This window comes from Monodelphis domestica, chromosome 7 (assembly GCF_027887165.1).
Source record: "Monodelphis domestica isolate mMonDom1 chromosome 7, mMonDom1.pri, whole genome shotgun sequence".
NCBI lineage: Eukaryota > Metazoa > Chordata > Mammalia > Didelphimorphia > Didelphidae > Monodelphis > Monodelphis domestica.
This window is the reverse complement of record NC_077233.1, coordinates 19,409,548-19,428,362: the sequence shown is the minus strand read 5'-3', so window position 1 is coordinate 19,428,362 and position 18,815 is coordinate 19,409,548. Positions and strand designations below refer to the sequence as shown.

General features: G+C 41.0%; 1 protein-coding gene across 10 annotated transcripts in view; it reads left to right on the top strand.

The window, feature by feature from the left end:
- Positions 1 to 18,815, top strand: part of CFAP20DC (CFAP20 domain containing) — a 291,242-nt gene that overhangs the window by 30,830 nt on the left and 241,597 nt on the right. For 6 of the 10 annotated variants that reach the window (XM_056804299.1, XM_007499983.3, XM_007499988.3 and 3 more), the window contains exons 1-2: positions 10,225 to 10,616; positions 16,591 to 16,680. In XM_056804299.1, coding sequence (XP_056660277.1) covers positions 10,596 to 10,616; positions 16,591 to 16,680 — 111 coding nt within the window. In that variant the 5' untranslated portion in view covers positions 10,225 to 10,595. Of the gene's footprint in view, positions 1 to 10,045; positions 10,617 to 16,590; positions 16,681 to 18,815 lie in introns of those variants that run through there. The other 4 variants (XM_007499981.3, XM_056804296.1, XM_007499982.3 and 1 more) reach the window with 4 other exon arrangements.

The window sequence follows — 18,815 nt, the reverse complement described above, 5'->3', positions numbered from 1 at the left end:
TAATACACTGCTGGTGGAGTTATGAATTGATCCAACCTTTCTGGAAGGCAATTTGGAATTATGCCAGGGCTTTAAACAAATACATACATACCCTTTGGTCCAGCAATACTGCTACTAGGTTTGTACCCCAAAGAGATAACAATGAAAAAATGTTTTTACAAAAATATTCATAGCCAAGCTCTTCATGGTGGCAAAAAATTGGAAAATGAGTGACTGTCCCTCGATTGGGGAATGGCTGAACAAATTGAGGTAGATGATGGTGATGAAATATTACTGTACAATAAGGAATGATGAACTAGAGAATTTCCATATGAACTTGAAAGACCTTCATGAACTGATGGGGAGTGAAATGAGCAGAACCAGGAGAACATTGTATGCAGAGATTGACACATTGAGGGATAACTTTGTAATGTAATTGACTTTGCTACTGATAAAAATGCAATGATCCAGGGCAATCCTGAGGGACTTATGAGAAGGAAAGCTATCCACCTCAAGACAAAGAACTGTGGGAATAGAAACACAAAAGGAAAACATTTGATTTTTCATCTGCTTACATAGGTATTAGATTTGGGATTTTGTTTTTCAAAAATGAATAATATGGAAATAGGTATTGAAAGTCAATACATGTATAACCCAGTGGAATTGCTTGTTGGCTCTGGGAAAGGGAAGGGGAAAAGAGAAGGGAAAGAACATGAATCATGTAACTGTGAAAAAATACTTCAATTAAAAAAAAAAAGAATCAATGGGTTTGATTACAACTGAGTAAAAAGATGTTGCACTACCAAAAATTACACTTCCAAAATGAGAAGAAAAGATTGGTGAAAAATATTGTCACCAACCTGTCAGATTAAGGTCTGAAATCTGGAATCTTTAAGGAATTTCTTCCCAATTTTTTTTCAGAAGCAAATTATAGTTTAACCTTCTAAGCTACAAATCAATTTCCTGAAGTTAATTAAAAAAAAAAAAACTTTAAACCGCCTTACAAATTCAGTGTTGCAACAACAACAACAACAAAGAATTCCATCACACTATAGTGAAAACAAATAAAACAATTTGGTTTCTTACCAACTTTATCAGTCAGCACAAATTTTACAAAGACAATTTACCATATCCAGAATGCTGCCAAATCTCCCAATTTGAAGTGCCCATTAAAATGCTGACCTGTCTCTAAAAGCCAGTAGAACTGACCTGTCCACACATCCCAATGGAGTATAATTTAAGGAACATAAACAAATAATACTTTTTGAAGGAAGATAATGAAGAAATGCACCTACCAACATGTAGCAGGTTTAATAAATTATTATTAATTGATTAATATGAGGAAGAAAGGAAGAGGAGATATATAAAGTTACTTTGGTAACTTTAAATAGATTCATACAAGGGCACAGAACAAATGAACTTCTTATTTAGTGTTTATTCATTGATTTGGCTTCATTTGGTTTAACTATTCAACACATTGAAGGTTTTATATATTATTCAGTATCTTGGTTTGCACATTCATTAGATCACTTGTTTTTATGGTACTTATTGAATAACGGTTATAGTGATTATTTCATTATAGATAAAATAAATCATTTTCCCAGTAATTCAAAAATTGAATTATGACCTCCTGTGGAGGTATGACATTCTGTCACACACGGCACACTTATAATTCAAGCGAATAGTGTTCTTGGCAAGTTTGCCATCACATTGGTCTCTACCGAATGACTGACTAGATGTTAGATTCTAAGCATCTGCTACTTTCAAAACTTTTTTCTAGCATAATAAATTCTAAACGCTAGAAAAAATCATTTTAATATACCACCAAATTATTTTCTTTGTAGAATTAAGACAGAAAGTACTTAAAAACTTGTAAAGCGACTAATTCTTAATGTTGTCAAATTAAGTAATTTAATGTAATTACCGAATGTACCTTCTTAAATAATTATAGCAATTAACAAAACCCATTATATTCTCTTTTTGTAGTGAATTTGGTTTGAGCCAAGCTATTTGGGTAGGACAGCCCACAAGAAGAATGCTAGGAGAACTTCTTGAAGTCAAAATATTTAGTCATAGGTCTTGGTCATCCAAAACAAATTAGCATGTTTCTTCTCGTTAAAAGGTATTTTGCCCCCCTGCTCCTCTCATTTTCTGACTTGGTTTTCAGTTCCTTTTGTCAAAGTATTTTGCATGCCAAATTCACCTTAAAGCCAGTCTGTGTATTTCAGTAGGGTGCACCATCATTGAGAACAGCTGAAAGACCTCTGCTAGCACTGTTGTAGGGTTAAAAAGTTGTGACTATAATATCATACAGTAAATAATTTCATTGACATCTTATTGTAGTGACTTTATTTGAATTCTCATTCCTTTATGGAAGGGGCCATCAACTAGAGGGTGCTATATGTGATGGGGGGCTCTAGGCCAATATGGTGTGTGGAGGGGGAAGGAGTAGCAAAATTCACTGTTCAAAAAGAAGGCGGTCACCATTTCTTCTCTGAAAGGCAACCTCTTTGGGGCATGTTTCCAGGTAAGCTTTTAATCAGAAGCACTTTCAGAACTTCAAATACATTTCTCCTCCTTGTCTGAGCTTTTCCTAAGTAAGGTTCATACTACTTGGTACATAGTAGGTTCTTTTTTTTTTTTAAAGCCTTACCTTCTGTCTTGGAACGAATACTATGCATTGGTTCCAAGAAAGAGTGGTAAGGGCTAGGCAATGGGGGTCAAATGGCTGGCCCTGGGTCACACAGCTAGGAAGTAACTGAAGTGACATTTGAACCTAGGACCTCCGGTCTCTACGCCTGGTTCTCAATCCACTGAGCCACCCAGCTGCCCTCCATTGTAGATTCTTAAATGATAGTTAACTAAAATACTAGCTGATATTTTATAAGATTTAAGGAATCTTTTGGAGGTATATTTTACTCTAGGGTTCAGGTCTACCTAGATGACCCCTCAGAGCCTTAAACTGGATGTGTCAGCAACTGAATGCAGCTTTTCCTCTCCTACACCCTCTCTTTCCTCCTAATTTCCCTTCTCAGCCCCAGTCCCTAGACACCTAGATTTGAAAACTTGATGTCACATTCTTTCTCATCCCACACATCAAATCCAAGCTCATCCCTGATACCATATTCATATTTCCTGCATACCAGGAAGGGTCTAGCCTTTGCCTCTTTTTGCTCAGCATGGTGCCTGGTATGGACTAAGTGCTTAATAAATGTTTGTTGATTGATCTCCGACTTCCTCTCACAGTTCTCTCACCCTAGTTTCACCTCTTGACTCTTTAAACCTCTGATTTTGTTGCCTTCCTTCTAGTCTTCTCACTTGCTAACATTCCCTTCCCACAGCCACCAAAGTAATCTCAATTCTCTACTTTTAAATTGTCAGCACCCAGCACAGGAATACTTAATTCATCTCCTCAATTCGATTGGGAGCTCTTCAAAGGCAGGAACGGTTTTTTCCCCTCTTTTTGTATCCTCAGTGTTTGGCACAATGCCTGGTATATAATATGTACTTAATATGTGTTTATTAACTGAATAAATACTTGTTGAGGGCAGCTAGGTGGAGAAGTGGATAGAGTACTAAGCCTGAAGTCAAGAAGACTCATTTTTTAAGTTCAAATCCAGCCTCAGATTCATAAAGTTCTAGCTGTGTGATTCAGTGCAGGTCACTTAAACTTGCTGAACATGACTGAGATGATTAACTCATCACAAATACTTGTTGACTGATACAAAATACCCCCCCCTTCTCAAACCTGGGGTACAGTCTTCTACAAATACATAGGGTACCTGGCGTAGAAGAGTATATCAAGAATGGGCGCAAAAGCAGGGGATGATGATGGTCATTAGGCACAAATGGAAGGATTAGAAGGAACATATGGAGCCAACACAACTTATGCCTTTGGTACCACAGAAGTTTGATGTCTTTTCTCTCTTCCTTGAGTCCTCACATGGGTCCTCCAAATCCCTGCAGTGGTTCTGCAGTGGCTCTGCTGAGCCAATAACCCTCCTTTCCACAGATTTATTTGATGGCCAGAGTCATTTCTGTCTTGAGTCTGTGGTTGATTCTCTTTGCTTCCAAAGGTCCTGCTTCTTGAAGCATCTTTCTGCCTCAAGTGACTTGAGTTGGCACCTTAGCCAGTGTTCAATCTGGAGATAGCAGTCATCTCTTCTAATTCAGTTCAGGAATTTTCTTATACTTCCCAAAGGGATGCAAGGCATCAAGGCATATATTAATATTTTGGTTGTAGCTTAATACCTCTTTGTCTTTTACTTCCTTTGCTTATATCTTGATCTGGGGGAGAGGAGAGTTGGTCAGGAACTGTTTCCTTTGCCTCCACCCACATTTCATTTGCGTCCAAAGGATTTGAGGTCAGAGGTTATAAATTTGAATCCCAGCAGGTACCTATTATCCATGTAACTTTAGGCAAGTCAATTAAGCCTCTTTGAGCATTAGTTTCTCAATATGTAAAATAAACAGGTTGGAGTAGATAATATCTTCTCTCACTCTAAATCTTATGATCTCTGAACATCTTGATTTCAGTTTTAGAACTTGCAATTTGTTCTGGGTTTTCAATGATCTCTCTTTTGGGTTTCCTTTTCCTCGTCTCCGTTTCTTTTCAGTCCCCTTTACTGTTTCTTCATGAGTCATTCCTATGTATTTCATGTGTGGTCCAAGGCTCTGAGACCTCTTCTTGTTCTCTACATTTTCCCCCACTTACTGACTTCAACAACTCTTAAGAGTTTTAATTACCTTCTATATGCATATTACTTCCAGATTTATAGATTAAACCCAAGTCTCTCTTCCTGAGATTCAGTTCAGTATTACAAAATGGACTTTTTTGAATAGAATATTATGTAAGGGTCTTAAATTCAATATGTCTGAACCATAAATCATTATCTGTCTTTGCAGATCCACTCCTATTCTAAACTATCCCATTTCTATCTAGAACCCCACTAGTGACTCAAGCCAAATTTTAGTGACTTCCTCAACTCCACTCTCCCTTATTCCACACATCTAATCAGTTGCCAGTTCTTATTGCTTTTATCTCCACAATTTTTTCTCACATAGATTCCCTCTTCTTCACTCACACAGCCACCACCCTTGGTCAGGCCACTCCAATCCACACAAGGCTGCCAAAGTACATAACTAGTCAGGTCACTCTTCACTACCCGATAAATCTTCAGAGACAACCTATTCCTTCTAGGATTAAATATAAACTCTTCTGTTTACATTTAAAATCTCTTCACAACCTGGTTCCAGACTACCTTTGAATTTGTTAGTACACATTACTGTACTATATTTCACAATCTCTGTGTTCCAACTATACTGACTTCCTTGTTTATCCATATAGGCTAATCTCTCTCCTGCCTCTATGACTTTGGTTTATTTTTTTAAAAAACACTTCATTTTTTCCAGTAACATGTAAAAAAAAACCAGTTAACATTGTTTTTTTAAAATGTTGAGGTCCAAATTCTCTCCCTCCCTTTTTTGGCCCCCTCATTGTGCAGGCAAGAAATTTGATACAGGCTCTACATGTGCAGTCATGCAAAACAAATTTCCCAAACAGTCAGTATAAACAGTATAAGGAAACACAGAACATAAAAGAAAAGGAAAAAGAAAGGAAAAAAGGATGATTCAATCTGCATTCAGACTCTATCAGTTCTTTCTTTGGAGCTGGATAGCAGTTTTCATCCTGAGGCCTTCAATTATCTTGGATCTTTGTATTGATGAAAATAGCTATGTCGTTCACAATTGATCATTGTACAGTATTGTTGTTGCTGTGTATGACGTTTTCCTGGTCCTGTTCATTTCACTTTGCATTAGTTCAAGTCTTTATAGAAATCCTTCTGCTCTTCATTTCTTATAGCACAATAGTATTCCATCACAATCACAAACTACAACATATTCAGCCATTCTCCAACATCCCATCAATTTCCAACTCTTTCTAACCATAAAAAGAACTATTAAAATATTTTTGTAATATAGATCCTTTTCTTTTTTGGGGGGGAAGGGTGGGGGTAATCTATTTAGGATATAGACTTAGTAGTGGTATTGCTAGATCAAAAAGTATGTACAGTTTTATACTCCTTTGAGTATAATTACAAATTGTTCTCCAGAATGGTTGGATCAGTTCACAACTCCACCAACAGTGTATTAGTGTCCCAATTTTCCCACATTCACTCTAATACTTGTCATTCTTTTTTCTGTCATATTAGTCAGTTTGATAGATGTGAGGTGAAACCTCAGATTCATTTTAATTTGTATTTCCCTAATTAATAATGATTTGGAGCTTTTTCCATATAACTATAGATGATTTTGATTTCTTCATCTGAAAACTCCATCTTTATGTCCTTTGTCCATTTACCAATTGGGCAATGACTTGCTTTCTTATAAATCTGACATAGTTCTCTATATATTTGAGAAATGAGAACTTTATCAGAGAAACTTAAGGTAAATGTTTTTCATTTATGATTACTGTGGATTTCTTTCCATCTTATTTCCCCTTGTTTATCCTCCTATTTGTTTGTCTTGGGGTATATGGAATGTTCAGAGAGGGGTAGTATCTCTGGTATGGAGGGCTTATCGCGCCCTCCTAGGGCAGCTCTCCAGCCTCTGACCCTCACCTGACACCCAGCTCTCACTTGTGGCTCCCAGTAGCTGCTAGCATGCGGCAGTGGCCACACCCTGGGCAATGGCTTCTACAGGCTGGCTAAACCTTGTGAGGGTAGCCATCGGGTCGTCGACCCCTCGTGAACCAGGGCTTTGCTCACCCAGCATGTGAAGACTGCTTCGGCTAAACAGATGGAAGAAACCAATAAGAAGGTTCAATGGCTGAGAGGGCGACCCAGCAAAGCACTGTGGAGTGCTCAGGGTGTGTTGGAGCACAAAGGACAACATGGCCATCCAATGCAGCTGAGGAAGTCTCCAGGTGTAACGACTTTTCGTGCCAATGGACCCAGGCTTCCAACGCTGAGAGAGTGGGACTGTCTCTGTGCATCGACTTTTCCACTTAAATCTCCTTCACGCACAAGTGTCTTTGTTCACACTCATCTATCATAGATGAAAACGCACAAAGACAATCGTCATCCTCGGTTACCGAGGGACTACTACTACTACTACTACTACTACTATTTGTTTGTCTTTTATCATTTGACCAATTCTATTTTTCAAGGTACTATTTTCTTCAGTACTTCTTGTCCTTTTTTTAAATCAAGTTGTTGACTATTTTTTTTTCATGATTTCCTTGCATCACTCAGATTTCTTTTCCCTATTTTTCTTCTACATCTCTTATTTGAGTTTTAAAATTCTTTTTGAGTTTTTCAAAAAAAGCTTTTTAGGACTGAAACCAATTCATATTTTTCTTTGTGGCTTTGGATATAGCTTTATTTTTTGGCATCACTGTCTTCTGAATTTATGTTTTGATCTTCCCTGTCATTATAATAACTTTTTATGATCAAGTTCCTTTTTTTTTGTCATTTGCGTTTTTTCGAGTCTATTTCTTGACTTTTAACTTTATGTTAAAGTTTGATTCTGGTCTTGGAGTAGAGAAGGCACTGTTCCAAGCTTCAGGTTTTTCATGTTGCTGTTTTCAGAGCTAGTTATGAGGCTCTGTAAGTTTTCAGTTTCTCCAAAGTAGTATGATCTAAGAAGAGATGCGGGCATTGCTTTTCTGCCCTATGCTTAATCTGTAAACAATAATAAGCACTTCTTTCTTCCCTAGAACTACGACTAGGGTGTTTGCTCCCTTGCAGCACAGGCTCTAGCATGCTGAAGTTCTTCTTCAGTCTAAGACTGCAACCTAGATTCACATATAGACAATGCTACAGAGTCCTGAGCCTAGTCCCAGCAAAGTGTCTCCTATAATCTCCTCCTCATCAGTTGTCTGATCTCCTTATCCTAGGTTGGCTGAAAGCTCCAGAAACTACCACTGCTTTCAACTCAATAGCTCCCAAGGCCTATGGGAACTCGCTGTTCTTGTTGCAGTGACCAGAATTTTTAATCAACAAATGATGAGGCCATTTCCCTGAGACATATCATTGTTTATTAACAGGGCATGTGGTCTATTAACAAAGAATGGGTCCTTGCATCTGCCTCTTACATAGATGATTCTCTGAAGGTCCTAAGACTCTCTTTTACAAGAAGATGTGTCCTCTAATTGGCCCAGTAGTTCATCTCTTCCCCAGGTTGTCCCCATTGGCAGATATTTCAAAAGAGTGGGTGAACTTAAGAGATCCTGACTCCTTCTTCATTATTTCATCATAAATTGGTTTTTGCCCCAAACAGGAAACTGCTGACTTGTCTTACTTTCAAATAGATGATTTAGGAAACTGTATATCAGGGAACTATTGAAACCCAGTCCTGTCTTGAGGCCAGGAATATTGTGGCCTGACCTTGGAAGGTCAAGGAGCTTGGGGAAAATGAATTATTTCCCATAGAAATATGACTAATAAATAATACAATTCAACATTAGTTTTCCTCACTGCTGACCTTCCAAGTTATCTTGGGATGAAAAATTATTTCACTCCTTCCTTTTGTTGGTACTACCACTCTAGAATTCATTTAGGCATATTATTTTAAAGTTTTTTGAAGGAGAATTTGGGAGATTTTGGGCAAGCCCTTACTCTGCCATCTTGGCTCTGCCTACCTCCATGACCTTGTAATGGCTGTCCCAGGGCTTGAAATTCTCTATCCCTTTATCTCCTATGCTCTCAATCCTTGGTTTCCTACAAGATTTAGGTCCTTTTACTTTCTACTTTAACCCTTTTCTGATCCAGTCCCCCAGTCCCCCACAGTGGCAGCACTCTCCCTCCTAAAATTACTTTGATTTGTAGGTACACTTGGCTTCCACCAGTAAAATATACAGTCTGTTCCATTTTTGTCTTTTTTAGCTCTAGCCTGTAGCAAAGTGCATGGAACATAGAATGGACTTAATAAAGAGGTGTTGGTTGTCTCAGTCTGGATGTTCTCTAAGGGACTTTCCTCTTCCAAATACTATGAAACCTATAGGATGGGATGCTGGAGAAGTCATATGCCATCCTTGTCCCTTCTGAGAAATGGGTCACAGATGACTTGTAATTCACTTCTTTCTCTTACTCAACCATCTATGCCATTGTATTTTCTTTGTATTTATTTTGTATATAGTACTTGGTGCTTTAGGTTCTGAATTTGAGGACCCCAGGTTTGAATTTTAGTTCTACTTTGTATTATATGTGACTTAGGTAAATCATCTGACCTCCCAGGGCCTCAGTTTCCTCAACTGAAATAACAGGTTTTGACTAAATGACTTTCTTAGTCCTTCCTGCTTGCTATCCATGACCCTTTAAGGCGTTTAACTCAAACTAAACAGGAATTTCCTTACGTAGCAATTGAGGGAGCAACTCAGGCCTTCCAGTTATTTAGCTGATCTAAATTTAATCTAATCCAATCTAAATTACTTTATCTACAATGGTCTTTTAGTCAGTAAACTCCCTGAGGGCAGGTTTGTTTTATTTAAGCAGGAGCAGGACACTAACAGCACATGCGCAGTCAGGTATCAGCTGAAGCCCATGCGCTGTGATATTCCACTCCTCTGCTCATGTGCGGGATTCCAACCTCTTAGGTACAGGTCAGCTACATGGCGCAGTGTGTTGGTTGTCACGCCTGGGGACAGGTGATCCTGGGTTCAAATCCTTCTTTAGACACTTCCTGGCTATGTAACCCTGGGCAATTTATTTCACCGTGTTTGCTTCAGTTTGCCCATCGTTCCTTTGTAAAGTGAGCCGGAGAAGAAAACGGCAAATTACTCCAGTATCTTTGCCAGGAAAACCGGGGCCTCGAAGATTCAGACAACCGAAAAGACAGATCAAGGGGAATACACTGACCAACCTCATAGGACTCTGTAGAACTCTGGCTCCCAAGGTGGTGGGCGTGAGCTGGAGAAAATTCTCCACCTCTTCCTCTTTACCATACGCCGGGCATCCTCCGGTCCCCACCCCCTTCACCCCCTGTGGAGTCTAAGCACTTCCCTTCCCGGCGCCCCGCCCCCTCTTGGCGCCCGAACGCTTTGTTTAGGCCTTCGGCCGGGCTCTGGTCCTGCGCGCTGACATCATTGGGGTCGCCGCGCTCGCCTCGCCTTCGGGTTGTTAAAAGCGGAAGCCGAGCTTCTTTCAGAGCCCTGCCCTTTCCAAAGGCTCCGCATCCCCTGCCAGTCCGTTCAGTCCTAGCGCTCCGCCCCTTCATCAAGCCCCGCCCCTTGGCCTTCTCTGTCTAAGAGCTGCCAGGCCTCTGGCTCGCCACTCGGAGCAAGAGGGTGGGCCTGCACGTGACATCATCCTTCGGCATCGCCCTCGCCCCGCCCCTCGGCTCCCTGGGGCAGGGCGTTGGCGGGGCGGGGTCGCGGTCGCAGTCAGCGTCGCTGGGAGGAGGGATCGTGGGGCGTGTCTCCACCCGGCCCTGCGCTGGCGGGCATGCCCGTTGGTTTCCCAGGGCGCCTTGTGGTACGAGTCTTAACAGCCGCCCCGGTGACGCGGTTTCGCCCCCAAGATCCCGGGGCGCGGCGGGAGGCCGGCCCGCCATGCACCGGCGCGGAGGCCCGAGAGTAGCGCTCTGAGGCCCCAGCCCCGGCGGCCCTCCTTGCAGGGATGTTCAAAAATGAGTATCAGGTAACCGGGACCCCCGCACCCTCGGGGCACTGCCTCGTACACAGCGGAAACTGAGACCCCCGGGGCATCAAATCTTACACACGCGGGGAAACTGAGGCCCGGGGCAGGGTTATGAGGGGCAGGGATGAAAGGCACCCCAACTTCTAACCGCGGCGAAACTGAAGGGCAGTAATAGAAGCATCCAGGTGTCTCAGTGGATTGAGAGCCAGACCCCGAAATGAGAGGTCCTGGGTTCAAATTCAACTTCAGACACTTCTTGACTGTGTGACCCTAGTCAAGCCCCTTAAACCCCACTTCCTAACCCTTACTGCTCCTCTGCCTTGGAACCACTACACAGCATAGATTCTAAGCTGTCAGGGAAAGGATTAAAAAGGAGGCCACAGCCGCTCCTGCCCTCGCGGAGATCCCCCTCCAACCCCTTGGCCCATGTGGCACAGAACTGGTGGGAAGGCAGGACCTACCTGGGCTTCAAGTGTCCTCTTAGCAGAGAGCCCCAAAGGCCCGCCCTCGAGAAATGATGCAGGGGCAAAGCTGGCAGAGGATGTCTTTGGGAGCCTGCAGCCAGAGCTGATCCTGCTTGTGCTGGCTTCGATGAGGCTCTCCTCCCGCCGGACCGAAAGAGATGACCTCCCTGACACCCCAGCTCTGAAATCCGCCGGTCAGCCCCACTCGGGCCTGGCTCCCCTCCTTGGGCTGCCGAGGGCTGTGCAACAATTCCCTCACCTGTTACTTCTCTTGGTTGCACCTGCCTCTTCCCGGTGCCCGCTGGCTGCCTTGGCAAGCCTTCCAGGGATCCCCTGGAGAAGCAACAGGAGAGGTGGGGACAGGGCCAGCGTTTAAAGGCTGCCCCAATCCAGTATTAGACCCTTCACATAACACCAGCGAAACGGAGGATTTAATTTCCTAATTGTTCCCTCTCGTGGCTCTTTCTACCTTTTATTGTAAAATGACCACAGAAATGGGGGGGGGGGCAGCAAGGTTCATTGGAAATGACAAGCAGGGCTTAGAAGATTTATGTAGGCAGTCAGCAAGGCTTTATTAAGTACTTACTTGTGTCGTTAAGTTCTTAGGATAGACACTTCTCTTTCTCTGAGGCGATTATCATTCTGTGTTTAATTCCTGTGATTTATAATGAAAGATTGTGGATAGTCATTGGTGGGTTCCATGAATCTTTATAATAAACATCTGCCGACATTAGCCCCTGGGTTTCCTATGGGGAATGTAGATTTTATTGAGCTCCGATGCTTTTTCACACATCTGTGTTTTGTTGTGCTTCAGAGGTTTCAATCGTGTCTGACTCATGACCCCATGGGGGGTTTTCTTGGCAAAGATACAGGAGCAGTTTGTCATTTCCTTCTCCAGCTTGTTTTACAGATAAGGAGACTGAGGCCAAATGGTGAAGTGACTGGCCCAGGGCCACACTAATAAGACACTAGTCAGAGTCTGAAGCCATATTTGAACTCCGAAAGATGAGGTTTCCAGACTCCAGGCCCAGCCCTCCAGCTGTACATGTGTGTAGATTGGGGGGAAAAAACAAACGTTCTTTATTGGATGGTCATTGCCTTTGGGGAAGACTAGAAACACTGTTCAGTGTGCAGTTTTTAAGAGCATTTCTCCAAGAATTGGGCACCCAAGTAGGCTGAATGTGAATTCCCTTGAGTTAAGAAGCAGGTGTGTGGTGGGCTTGGACTCCACTGCTCCAGGTTGCAGGGCCTTAAGCATGTCTTTCTGAGTTGAGGTGACTGACTTGGTGGTGGACTCTGACTGGGAGCCCCCTAGAATATCCCTCCTCTACACTTGGAGCTTTGCCGGCTTGCTAGAACCCGTCTGACATTGGGCTCTGCAGACAGCTTAGGGTCACTTCATGCCAGGGTGAGACACTGGGCAAATGCCCAAGCCAGCTTTTGGATCTTGGATATGAATGAGTGGTGCATTTAAGTGCTTGACTTGGAATTTCTAAGGTCGAGTTGGCCCCATTCCTCATCTTGCACTTAGATGGTTTCTGCTGCTATATCCTCCCCTGCCCCTGTCTCCCGTGATGAAGTGCCCTCAGTCCTTATCGAGGCCTGCCCCATTTGCACAAAGGATCTCATTCCACCCTTCTCCAACAGCTTGCCCACCTTGTTATTCCTGCTCTCATTTATTTTCAGGTTCTTTCGGTCTGCTGCCTCATTCCCTCCTGCCTACAAAAATGCCCATGTGTCCCTCATCCTCAAAAACACTCATTTGATCCTCCATCCTTGTTGCCATCCCATATGTCTTCTTCCCTTTGTGGCTAAACTCCTTTAAAAGACCATCTACAATAGGGGCCTCCACTTCTCTCTTAACCCTCTAGAATCCAGCTTCTGAGCTCCAGCAGCATCATTCCAGGCTCTCCAACCTTTCCAGTGATCTCTGAATTGCCAGATCCAGGGGTCTTTCCTCGATTCTTATCGATCTTGACCTCACCTTGTTCTCCAACCTCTGACTGCTCCCGTTTCTCCTTTGTGGGCCTGTATCTGAGTCATGTCCTCTAGTTATCACATAGATGTTTCTTCTGGACTGTTTTCTCTTCTCCCTCTGTCCTACTTCCTTGGTGATCTCATCAACCCCTGTGGATTAATGACCATGCTATCTGCTAAGGATTCACAGATCTATCACCCTGATCTCACATCTCCAGCTGCCTTTGAGGAGTCTTCATATTCTCTAAGAACATCTTAAACTGGACATTCAGCAGATATTTTAAACTAAACACATACAAAGTAGAGCTCATTAGCTTTCCCTGTAAATTCCTCCTCTCCACCTTCCTTCCTAGTCTTCTCACTCTCAACTTCACATCTAAGCAGGCACCAAGGCCTGTCGATTTCCCCTTTACATCTCTTGAATATGCCCCTTCTTTCCTCTGACATTGCCCCCACCATAGTGCAGGCTCTCTTCACATTATGCCCCAACTATTGCAATAGCCATTTGGGTCTGCCTGCCTCAGGTTTCTTTCCACTCCAGTCTGATCTCCATTCAGCCACCAAGTGGCTTTCTCGAAGTGCAGATCTGACCAGATGTTCCCCTGCTCAGTAAAGTCTAGGGCCCCGTTCGTAGCTCCTGGCATTGTCTTGGTGCTTTGTCTTCCACTGCTATCTCTTCTCCACTCTTCCTTTGCACACTGCAAGTTCATTGGGCATTGTCTCTTTCACCCATAGTGTGATTCTGGCCTGAAACCCACCCCCTCTTTTTGTTGTCTTTACTTTTCCTCACCAGCCTCAGTGCATTTAGAGACTTAAATTCTTGACTTTGATCCAGCACATGCTGTGCAGGTTATGTATTATAATCCATCGTCTGCCTTTCTTTTCATGTTTTAAAAAATATGCATTAGTTGATGAGATCCCAGTTATCCTCACCAATCTCTTTAAACCTCCTTTTTTTAAAAATCAGGATTTCACTTTTGAGGTATTCCCATTTCTTTTGGGTTGACTTCACCTATAGAACTTATCTGTGAAATTCAACTCGTATTTCCTTTGATATCATCTCTGCTTTTATCTAGAGTGCACATGACACTTTCTAGCTAGCTTTCTCCTCTCTATTATAGAGTCTTAAAGAGAGGGACTACTTGTTAACCCTCAAGGTTGCCATCATTTCTCTCTAGCAACCAATTGTCCCTTGTTAGTGACAATAAAATATACAGAATAGAATTTATCCTTGTTGGTTTTTCTACTTTTTTTGAGTGATGAAATGATCAATAACCAAGTCAAGAAAATATTAGCTGTTCATGTTTTACCCATAGGATGTGAGCAGCCTCTGACTGGTCTCCTGTCACTACTATTTTATTTCTCTGTGCTAGGCTTGGGATATTTCCTGAACTCACATAGTCTTTTTTTCTTCCTGTTCAAGGGGTCTGCAGCATATTCTCTTAACCAAAATTGCTGCAGTCCTACCCATCTTTGATGTATATGTAAACATTCTCCTCCAAGCTTCCTGCTCTTCTGGTTACTGAATTTTCTAACAGGAATATATATTTTTTTAAAGAAATTTTCTTTTTATTGTGAACTTGACAAAAACAGCCAAACACTATCTGCTACCCTATCCTTCCCCATCCTTCCCAGTCCTAACAGGAGCATGAACTCTGTAACAGGTACATATAGTAAAACAAATCCCCATATTGGCTTTATCAGAAAATATTTGTCTCATTCTGTACCTTTCTGCAGTCACCTTTGGCCATTTCAGTAATCAGAGTTCTTACAGCTTTCAAACTTATCCTTTTCATCATTGTAGCTATTATATAACCCATTGCTCTCCTGGTCCTCCTCACTTCAGTTTTCGTTCTTGGAATCTGCCCCTTTTGTCATTTGATTTTTAAAAAACCCTTACCTTCTGTCTTAGCATCAAAACCAAGTATTGGTTCAAAGACAAAAGAGTGGCAAGGGCTAAGCCATGGGGTTAAGTGATTTGAGGAGGGTCGGACCTTAGAAGTGCCCCAGGTCATATTTGAACCCAGGACCTTCCATCACTGTACCTGGCTCTCTAACCACTGGGAAACCCAGCTGTCCCTTTGCCATTTTAGCTTAAGCTCCTTGAGAGTAGAGTAGCTTGGCCTCTTTTTGTATTCCTAGCACTTAGCACAGTGTGTGATGGCACACCTTAGAAGGTTAGTAAATGTTGATTGATTGATTCTCCTAGCACAATAATATTACATGTGTGTACCATAATTTGTTCACCAGTGGGCATCTACTTTGTTTCTTCTTTCCTGTAATAAAAAGTGCTGCAGCAAACATTTTTGCAAACATGTGAAACTATGTTTTTCCACCTTCTTTGCTTTTTGGTGTATCTGTCTGGGACAAAGAATAGGCACAGTTGACTTTGAGTAGAGTTCCAAAGTGTTTTCCTGGAGATTTGGACCAGTTCACCACTTCTTCAATAGTAAATTAGTGTGCCTTTCCTTCTATCCCACCTCCTAAAATCTCTATTTACTTTTTAAAATAATCTTTGATAATCTGATAGGTATAAATTGAATTTTAGAATTGCTTGTATTGGTTTCTCTTATTTGTCAGTTGGAACATTTTTCAAGTGACTGTTGATAGCTTATGTTTCTTCTTTTGAAAACTGCCTATTCATATCCTCTGAGCAGTTTTCCACTGGAGACTGGATTTTAAGTATTTTTATGAATTCCCGTTGTTTCTTGGTTATTAGACATTTATCAGCAACATTTGTTGCAAATTTTTTTGTTTTAGTAAATCAACATTATCTGCAAGATAATTTTGTTTCTTTACATTTATTCCTTTAAATTCTGCATCTTCTCTTATTATAATAGTTTGCATCTCTAAAACAAGAAATAAGAGAAAAAACAGTACAGATCTTTGCTTTACCTTTCATCTTTTTAAAAAGACTAATAGAGTTTCATAAGGAGAGATAATGCTAGCTCCTGGTTTTAGATGATTAATTTTTTTGCTATATTAAGGGAAGATCCATTCATTCCTGTGCTTTTTGGAAAGTGCCCCACTTCACCATCAGTAGATATTCTATGTTATTAAAAGCTCTTTTCACCTCTGTTAGTATAATCATGTCTCCTATTATTAATATGATCTTTGTAGCTTTCCTATCATTGAACCAGCTCTGCATTTCTGGTATAACTTCAGCCTTGACAGAGGGTTTCATCTATTTAATATGTTGTTCCTGCTCTGGCTTTGTGATCTTGGGCAATTTCTCTTAACTTTTTTGTGCTATAGACCAATGATCATATCAGAGAAGTACCCTGTCTCAGTAATAATAATAATGATAGTAATAGCTAGCATTCATATTGAGCATTAAAGTTTGCAAAGTATTCTGCAGGTTTTCTCATTTGATCATCACAACAACCCTTTGAAGGAGTGCTGTTAGACATATACCAAGGATATCACTAGATGAAACCCTCTGGCCAGGCTGAAGTTATACCAGAAATGTAGAGCTGGCACATCATATATGCTTAATCATTACCATTGATTGTTTGTTTACTTTTGCATTATAGGGGGGGCCATTTGTTGAAATCTTCAGTGCCCAAGGCAAAAATCCTGGAGCAAAATGGAAGATCTTTGGCAGTCCATCTGTAATTTGGAAAGTAAGTATTACAATTTAAATATAATTTCAGCTACTTAGAAGTATATATATATATGAATGTTAAGAATGAAAGATAAAATTATGTGCAGTTGACTAGAAGCTAATTTATTACTTGCAGTTCTAATTTTATAGTAGTTCTGGTTAAATTAGAATTTTGCATATTGAAATTGAATTCATCATAGATTGTTATTGTAACTTAAATATTTTTATTGTAATAGACCCAAATTAATTTGGTTTTTGTTAACTTTATAGTTAATCAAAGGCTTTATAAATCAGTTTTTAAGATATTTACGTTCCTTGAAATTTAAGAGGTCAAATAAAGTAATGAATCAAAATTTAGGACTTTTCCATCCTAAACATATTATATGTTACTTGGTTATATAATTAGTAGCAAAGAGTAACATTGCAGTATTCATTCGTTACTGCAAGATCTGTGGTTATATCATTGTGGTTACACTTTTCACAGTGCAGATTGCAACTAATAATTGCCTTAGTAAACAGTCTCAATTTGTTGAGTTGCTATGGTCAAAAAAGCCTTGGACTGGTGCAGCCCTCTATCAGTGAGCTATTCCAAGCTTAAATCATTTAGCCTTTGAATGACAAGTATATAGACCCAGGCTCTGCTAGCATAACCTTTGGGAACCTAGAGTCATCCTCATCAACTGGGGACTGAAGTGAAACTTTCTTGGACTTCTTTATTCCTGTTCTACTAAATGTAGAGGCCTAGAATAAAGAAGAATTTGGAGGAATGCAATTTCAAGACCTTCAGGCTAGCAATTAATAGATTTCCAACAGTGGAGATGTTCTTGTAGTCTGAGAAAAAAAAGAATCTAACATAAAAATGAAGCTATTCAGCCATGAAAACCTTGCATGATCCAGTGTGATATCGAAATCACTTTAAAAGACTGATATATATTAATTTAAGGTCGCCAAGGAATTCAGCTATGTAATTCCTAAATGAAAACTCAAGTCAGAAGTCAACCTTTTATGGAGTTTTAAATTACAAACAGGAGGAAGAAAGGCATTAGAGAGAGAGAGAGAGAGAGAGAGAGAGAGAGAGAGAGAAAGGGGAGAGAAGGGAATAGGGCTTAATACCCCCTCTGCTTAGGCTGGGCCAAAGGCCCAAGCCCTTAGATAGCTGAGGCAAAGAAAAGAGATCAGTCCCTATCACTCACATGACCAAAAATGGAGAAACAGTCTCAGGGGCCTCCACCTCCAGCCTCCTTCAGAGGAAGTCCTCCTCTCAGATCTCTCCAGGAGCTCTCCCTCCAGGACTTTGCTCCTCTCAGACTCCTTCAGAGCAAAACCTCTCAGAGCAAAACCTCCCAGAGAAAAACCTCCTAGAGCAAAACCTCCTCCTAGGACCCCAGACCCTTCTATCTTTAAGGAAACAATCTCTAGTTCCCTCCCCTCAGTTCTCTCATCTACCAATCACTGTCGATATCTCCCCTGTGCCAATGGTGGCTCTAGCTTAACCCAGGACCGCCCAGAGGTCTGACCCCTTTGCACATGTCTGTTGAAGGTCATATTCTCAAATAATTAAATCTTGATCTTTGCTGCAGCCCTTCCTAAATCCTTTTACTCTGAGTAGGGTGGAGATTGTAGTTTCTAAGACCTGGTTCTGTCATTCCAAGTATCTCTATTGTATCAATTCTAAAATCAATCATGACTCAAAGAACTTCCTGTTCTATGCTTAAGCATAGGTCAAAGCCCTTTCCATTGTTTAACAAAAGGTTTCTGTCCTAAAGTAGTCTTAAGTAGGGAGGAGAAGGATCCTCCCATGCCAAGGGGTTTCACATTCCAATAGAGTTCTTACTATCAGTAGGAAATTTTTTCCAAGTATGAAATTTCCCAATGGTGAAATTTCCAACATTCATAAGTCTAGGAAATTTTAAGGTTTACACCAGGAAGACCCAGAATGATTTTTATACCTCTTTTTAAACCTGTAAAAACATATACCCCATTCCTAATTTTAACTCCATTTATCAAGGGATTTTTTTTCCTATGGAACCACCTCTTTGATTTTATAATGGAATTCAAATAAAAATATACTACAATCTAATCCCAATATTATACAAACTATTTGACAGAATAAGCAAAGAAGGAGTTCTACCAAATTCCTTTTATGACACAAAT